General features: G+C 45.7%; 1 protein-coding gene across 2 annotated transcripts in view; it reads left to right on the top strand.

Moving 5' to 3' along the window:
- The first annotated feature begins 2,778 nt into the window (after positions 1-2,778).
- BUB1 (BUB1 mitotic checkpoint serine/threonine kinase) overlaps positions 2,779-7,751 on the top strand; it is a 41,819-nt gene continuing 36,846 nt past the window's right edge. For both annotated transcript variants that reach the window (XM_070511747.1, XM_014852709.3), the window contains exons 1-4: positions 2,779-2,919; positions 6,325-6,384; positions 6,464-6,602; positions 7,438-7,634. In XM_070511747.1, the coding sequence (XP_070367848.1) occupies positions 2,891-2,919; positions 6,325-6,384; positions 6,464-6,602; positions 7,438-7,634 (425 nt within the window). In that variant the 5' untranslated portion in view covers positions 2,779-2,890. The remainder of the gene's footprint in view (positions 2,920-6,324; positions 6,385-6,463; positions 6,603-7,437; positions 7,635-7,751) is intronic.

Raw genomic sequence — 7,751 nt, 5'->3', positions numbered from 1 at the left:
AGAGAGGGACTCCATAAGTAAGGACAAAGGGAAGTCATTGAGTAAGGCAGGAAATTATTCCTAGAAACACGTCAATTTCTAATAACTGGTGACAGCCCTAGTACTTATTTCTATTGCTCCTAGAAATGCCCACAGTGACAGGGCTTTATAAGGGGTCACTGTGCCTTTTTTAAGGGGCAGTGTGGCAGAGGCATCCAGAATACTTTACCTTCCTCCATAAACAAGTCTCTGGGAGAGAAACTCCTGGTGGCAGAAGTGAAGCAGGGCAGACAATCTCTGTGGCTTTTAGAAAACAGAGTAGGGCTAAGCATAACCACCATGAGGTCCTATGACCACAATAGTGTTTGTTCCCAAAAGCCCCAGTTACTCTCATGATCAATACAAACTCCTTGGTCTACCATTCAAGATTTGACATCAAATTATGGAACCAGCCTTTCAAAAAGAATCTCCACTACTCATTAATAGGAGTCCTCAAGAGTGATCTCCTTCAGTAATCCTGATTTATGCCAGAAATGACCTCCCCCACCCAGACCTGCCCCCACTTCAAGGCCCCATTCAAGCCTCACCTTCCCCAGGGAGCTTCATCTCACAGACAGGCCCCATTCCCCCTCCCTTCTCTGGACTCCCTGAGCAGATAGTCTGAACACTTTAGCACTTCATACACCTATATACCACCTTGAAACAGTTTTCTAGGAATGTATCTTCATCTCCCAGACAAAACCACTAGTTTCTTAAGGACAGGATCTGCTTGAGGTAGACGATGTCGTAGTTAAGTATAAATCCATTAGCACCTAGTACACGATGGATGATCAGTCAACACTTCCTGACTGATGACTGATTGAGCTGCTATCAGACACAAGTTGAAAACTTGAATTAGTGAGACCAAAAATGTTAATTCCTGTGATGTTAGCATAACTTAACACCTGCGTAATGACCCCAGAGTGAGCATCCTCTGAATAATAAGCCCTACAAATTGGATACTTGTCTAGATTCAAATTGAACAACATCCTGAAAGAAAGTCTAGACTCTGAGAGCATCAGGATTTCCAGAAGCTGCTAATTTTTGTTTTTAGGTGTTTAACTTAAGGGCAGCCAGCCCTGGTGGTCTAGTGGTCAAGATTTGGCATTCTTACTGCCACAACCAGGGTCATTTCCAGCCACAGAACCTCACTATCCATCTGCTGGTTGTCATACTCTGGCAGCTGCGTGTTGCTTTGATGCTGATAGCTATGCCATCATATTTCAAATACCAGCAGGGTCACCCATGGTGGACTGGTTTCAATGGAGCTTCCAGACTAAGACAGACTAGGAAGAAAGTCCTGGCCACTCACTTCTGAAAAAAATTTCCATGAAAACCCTATGAAAAGCAGTGGAGCATTGTGTGATATAGCGCCAGAAGGTGAGAAGATGGTGCAGAAAGACTGGGTAGGGTTCCGCTCTGCTGCACAAGGGTCGCTAGGAGTAGGAATTGACTGGTCAGCATTAGCAACAAAACTTAAGGGTCCTAAGAGAGCGAAACATCCACACAGCCTCTCTAAAAGGAACACATGAATAGCTCTTTATATTTTACTTGCATTGTCAAGTGGCTCTTGAAACAACCTTGAGAGGTAGAATGGGAAGTTATTAAAGACCAAGGGGCAGAGAAGGTTACGCTGACTCTTTTCCAACTCACTCTTAAGTAGGAAGTACCAGCATATTACATATTTCTTCTTAAACATCTGGACTCCTTTACAAAGAGCTCTCTTTACGTTTCATAATTCCTGAGAATTTGGTCTCCAGAGCTCCTAGTCCCACAGATGTCAAAAGCCTTCTAGCTGGCATTCTATAATCTCCCCAAACTCTTCTGTTCTTATCTTAATTACCAGTTGGATGTAGGAAGCCCCCAGTCCTTGAGCCCTCATTTGCTCCAGGGCAACCATGGAGCCTTTCACATCAGCTAAATCAAGCCTAGAGGTCTCCAAGGGTACCAGCCCACCACTTTCATATGCCACCACTTAGGTTTTTCCCTGGGTTTTTGATGAACCACTCCCTAGTTCTTTGCCACAGCGTTTTAGGGTCTGGGACTAAAATTTCCTGGGCTCCAGCATCTGACTCCTTTTCTCACAGCGAGGAGGCTGAGCAGAGACCTGCGGGAAATGGGGAGGGGCGCCCAGTCGGAATATCCCCCTGGGCTGTGAAGCCTTAAACAAGTCTCGACTCTACAAATGGTATTATTTTTCTTCTTTCCATAAACCAGGCATCATGATTCTGGTTTATCTGTTTAAGCAAAGGGGTCGAAGAAGCGCGACTCTCAGGACCCAAGGGCCGAGGCACCATTTTTTCCGCCTCGGGGACCTCAAGTTAGATATTTTTCTTCTATGATGCCTTCCCTGTGACGAGAGCTTAATCGTGTAATTATGTAAGCCAGTTGCAACTTGGATGGCTGAGGAAAAAACCCATTGTCTACACGTGAGTCAATCCAGCTTGAATTCATCAAAGACCCAGGAGAAACCCTAGGCGGGGTTGGCCGAGTGACTACACCGCGATAGCAGATGAAAGCGACAGGCTGGGACCCTTGGAGACCTCCAGGCTTCACTGCACGGATCTGAAGGCTCCGTGCCCTCCACGCGCCGCACCAGCGACCCCAGCCCTCTCCCCGCCGGCGGCGAGCTCTCGGGCTAGCGGGCGGGCGGCGGCGGGGAAGCGGAAGGAGCCGCCGGCGCGGGGGACGGAGGCGGGACTTGGTCTCCTGGCAACGGCGCCGGCGATTGGCCAGCCGGTCGGCGGCCGAGGCCGAGAGCAGGCGCCCTGCAAACGCCCGTCGCGGCGACTGCGGCTGCGCGGGAGATTCAAATCAGTGGCTGCTCGCTCGCGGTGCCGGCGGGGCTGCTGCTGGCCGGCGTCCTCTCGCCATGGGTGATAACCTGGAGAATGCCGTTCGGTAAGTGTCGGTCTCGGGGGTGGGGGTAGGGGCGGGCAGGCGGGCGGGCGGGGGGACGGGGGCGCGACCCCCGGCTGCGGGCGCCGAGGGGCCTGCCGACCGCGGATTCGGGCCTGGCGGTCTGCAGGTCCTCGGCCCGGCCCGCCCCAGACCTGCCTCCCTGGAGCCCCTCCCGGCCCCTCCCTGGCTCTGCAGTTTGTCCCCACCCCACTGCATCCCCACCCCACCCCAGCTAGGCTGTGGGCCACTTGTGAGTCGTTGATGGGACTCTGGGCCACGTAGCAGATGCTCTCTGTTGAGACCAGTTTGGGGGGATTCGTGCAATTCGTGAGACCCTCGGAGCTCACATTTATTCTTTGTAAGGAACCCCCTCTGGGCAGATCGCCGCCGTGGAGACAAAAATGGAACCCAACGAAAGAACCTAAACTTCATGTGTAGGTTTCATGAGAAACTTTCAAAGCCTCCTACAGGGAAAGAACTTAAAACTGCTCTTACCCATAATCCCACAGTCAGTTTTAAAAAGTGTTTGAATACGTGCACTTTAAGAACAACTATACTTATTGTCATTTATGTCAGCGTACTAACAATTTTTTAAATTTCCATGCCTTTGCTTGATGACTTAGGCGATTTATCCAGACTGTTTCAAAAGCAGTTAAATCCTATGTGATAGCAAGTAAAACTGGTTACTTTTATCAGCACCCGGGTAATCTCTCTTTGGGATAAAAGGCTGAGGTCGTTAAGTACAGTCAAAAAACAAAAGTCCATTTGCTTTAAGACTTTTTCTTTAGCCTTCAATCTAGCCAGCAAAGGATTTCACTTTTAGAAATTTGTTTTCCCTCATTTTAAAAGAGAAATTGGGAATTTCTGACCTTGTTTTGACTTACTAAAGACTAATTTGCTTTAATGAACTGGGTGTTTTAGTGGTAACTTACCGTGGATTTAGGCCATTTTACTAGGAAAATGTGCTTGGTATCAGAAGGTGAAATGTTTTTGTCGGGCAGCCTATTATTGCTTATATTTTGGGAGAAAGGTTCTGACGTTGTAGCAATTTATCCGTTATGAGGCATGAGAGGGTGATTCAAAATGTAAAAATAATTTTATTTTTAAAAAATAAGTAATGCATTTATGTGGTTAAAAAAAGATTTAGAGGCGCCAGCCCCGGTGGCCTAGTGGTTGTTAGGTGCACTCCACTTCAGTGGCCCGGGTTTGATTGGTTCCTCAGCACAGACCCACACCACTGTCAGTGGCCATGCTGTGGCAGGGACCCACGTACAAAACAGAGGAAGACTGGCACCTGTCTACTCTCACATCCCCTCATATTTAACCATTTTTCTAGTTTATTTCTCAAGAGTTTCTTTTTGTAAATGTAAATGATTATATTATAATAATATATTAATATAGCTATATATTTATGTGTACGTGTGTGTGTACAATTCCTGTCTTTATCTCACATAAAACATAGCAGACTGTATACACTGCTTTTTTGTTGTTTTTTTTTTGTTTTTTTTGCTTAACACTATCCTTGGAGATTTCTGTCCGTACACAGAGCTCTTTCTTATTCTTTTTTACGCTGGCATAATATTTCATATACAATAATTGATCTTAAAAGTCCCTCATTGATGAACACCTGGGTTGTTGACAATCTTTTGCTATTACAAATAGTGCCACAGTGAAAAAGCTTGTTCACGTGGCATTTTGCACGTACACCGATTATCTGTCTTCTAGATTCCCAGAAGTGGGTTTGCTAGATCAAAAGTAAATCCCTCATAATTTTGATAGCTGTTACCCATTCCTGTGGCAGAGATTGAGGGCACTCCCACCTGCAAGCAGGAGAAGAGTGCCTGTTTCCACTGCCTCTCTTGGACACTGTTGTCACAGTTTTGCCCGTCTGATGATTGAGAAATTGTATCTCAGTGAGGTGAATTTCTCTTAGAGAGATTGAGTATTTTTCTGTGGAATGCCTTTTGTTCACTTTTTAAATTTGGGTTTTTTCCCCCCCAATTTCTGGAAGTTCTGTTTGTTATCCCAGTTTATCATTTCTCTTTTGACTCTGCTTGGCGTTTGTTTTGTTTATTTGACATGTAGAAGCCTTTTATTTATTTATAGTTGACTTTATCTAGCTTTTCTTTTGTGGCTTCTGGATTTTGAGTTGTAAGAAACATTGATTTCGTTTGTATTCTGATATGATAGCTAGAAGAAAGTACTACTTTTAAATCTTTTTTTCCAAAATTCATGTGATTTCTCTGATAGAAAACCTGGAGGTCTTCTTTAGCTTGACTCTCTCACACCCAGTATGCAGTGCCATCAGCAAGTCCCATTGTCTTTTTCTCCAAAACACCCCAGATTCCACCCTTGTAACTGTTCCCACACTGGTCCATCTCACTGCCCTGTCGCTGGGAGCTGGGACCATGACTGCGCTGTAGCTTTCCAGCTGGTTTCCCTCTTCTGTTCTCCTCCCCCACCCCCTTCCTCACTTGGAGAGACAGAATGGTTGTTTGAAAATGCAAATTAGCTCCTGTCAACCCCACCGTCTCCTAGCTCAGCACTCTTACGTAGTGGCGTGGCTCTCTGCCTCTGATCAGATGTCACCCCCTCAGAAAGGCAGGCCTTCCTTGACCACTCTATCTAAAAATTATAAATCATATCCCATTTTTACCCTTCTCCAGTTATTTCGTTTCTTCCCTAAGTGCTTAGTGTCACCTGGCATTCTTTTACCTGGTTCTTTGTGTTCATTTACCCCACTAGCCCCTGAGCTGCGGTGGAGAGCTATACCCGGCCCGGTTGGTTTTTAAGCCGTGGTTGGGTGTGTGGAATAGGGGCTAGCTGGGTTCTCTGGGAACTGTGCTGGCTGATCTGCGAGCGTTGCCACTGCGTGTTCTTCCTTAGGGACGCTGTGTTCCACTGAGGCCCGGAAAGCAGACTATCTGGAAACCCCGATTAGTGGTACCCAGGGCTGCTGGCAGCCATTCACAAGCGCTCTTCAAATCTCGTTCCAGCAATGTCTCAGCCACACTCCTGAGCAGCACAGAGGGGTCCGAGGCGGTGCCACGCCTGGGTCCCGCCGTTGGGATGAGAAGCAGCAGACTTTTGGGTGCTGCCTCTCATGGTGGGAGTGACGCTGGGACTCAGTGAGAGGAGGAGACCCTGGGGCCAGAGCTGGGGACTCCTCCAGCTGCCTCTCTCTAGGGCTCAGCTCAGGGGCCTTGAGTCTTATCTTCTTCTGGAAAAACACTGACTGCGTCTGAGTTTTCTGACCACCTCTGAGTGAATGCTCTTTTGATTTTAATATAGCATACAAATTGATATTTAAGATTTCCATTTTAAGGTGTATGAATGATAAATATAAAATCTTTTGCTTTTAAGAATTATCGCTAATATCCCATGTGCATATTTTTCTGGTTCTAGAACGTTTGAAGCCCATATGCAGAGCTACGAGGGCCATGATCCACTTGGTGAATGGGAAAGGTGAGCATTGAGTTTATTTTTTTTTCCTATAACAAGCTATATGCTGTCCTGAAAATTAACGTTACCTCTATCTTTCTAGTTACATTCGGTGGGTAGAAAATAACTTTCCTGAAAATAAGGACTACTTGACAACTTTATTAGAACATTTAATGAAGGAATTTTTAGATAAGAAGAGATACCACAATGACTCAAGATTCATCAATTATTGTTTGAAATTTGTAAGTATGCTTTCAGATGTATAGTAAAATCTATAATCATATTGTACTTTTGCTTTTTTCCAAAATGACTGTCTTTTCTTTAATTCCTTATGTTTCCAGTCATAAATTTTTAAAAGTTATGTGGCCAGAGATGTGTATTTTAGAACTTTTTAGCTTCTATATTATGGACTTAGGGATTTAATTTTAAAACCCTCTTTCTCTGTGTATCAAGTCATTAAATGTTACAACACAAGATAGAAACTATTAAATTATAAGAAGGATTGTTGGATGAGAAGTGTGCTTAGGGGAAGGGAGGTAGGCGGGCACTCCCAGGTACTAAGAGTTCCTGGGAATAAATTAAATTCATCACGAATAATTAAGAAAATATGAGCTCTCAGAAACTAATTTAGTACTAAAAAGAGAAGGCTGCCTCAGGTTAGACCTTAAAGGTTGGGTCTCTTTCATCTTGGAATAAAGGCCTGGGGACACGAGTAATAAAATCATGAATGGCATGGCTAGAGTAAGCATGGGCTTGTTCACTGAATTACTAGATACTAAGGTTAGAGGCACCCAGTGGAACTTGGGCAAGCTCAGGTTAAGACAGAAAGAATACTTGTATAGTCATTATAGAGCCTGCTGTCTTGGGAAATAGCGTGGGTAATTATGGGGGCATTGAATGTCAAGGAAAGGAGTGAGCTTAACTTTTAGGTTCGCCATCAGAGAGCCACCCAGGGCTCGCCCTCCGCGGTGCATCCTGAAGCCGCCGTGAAGACTGGACACTGGGGCCAGCCTGCGCTCCGCCCATCTGGACTCGCAGTCCTGTGTCCTGATGTCTGTCTGCTTTGGGGTTTTCTAGGCTGAATGCAACAGTGACCGTCATCAGTTTTTTGAGTTTCTGTACAACCATGGGATCGGGACCCTGTCCTCTCCGCTGTACGTAGCCTGGGCTGGGCATCTGGAAGGCCAAGGAAATCTACAGCACGCCAGCGCTGTTTTTCGGAGAGGAATTCAAAACCAGGCTGAACCTAGCGAGCTGCTGCAACAGCAGTACAGGTAGTTTGAAAATAAGACTCCACATGGCATTTCCTGCTCTGAGATGTACGGTTTGCGCTTAAAACGTTTTATTACCTGTTTATACAGGAAAATCCTTCTCATTGTGGAAAATGTGGA

This window comes from Equus asinus, chromosome 6 (assembly GCF_041296235.1).
Source record: "Equus asinus isolate D_3611 breed Donkey chromosome 6, EquAss-T2T_v2, whole genome shotgun sequence".
Classification (NCBI taxonomy): Eukaryota; Metazoa; Chordata; class Mammalia; order Perissodactyla; family Equidae; genus Equus; species Equus asinus.
Note: the sequence above shows the minus strand (reverse complement) of the source record. Positions and strands in the feature narration are given on the sequence as shown.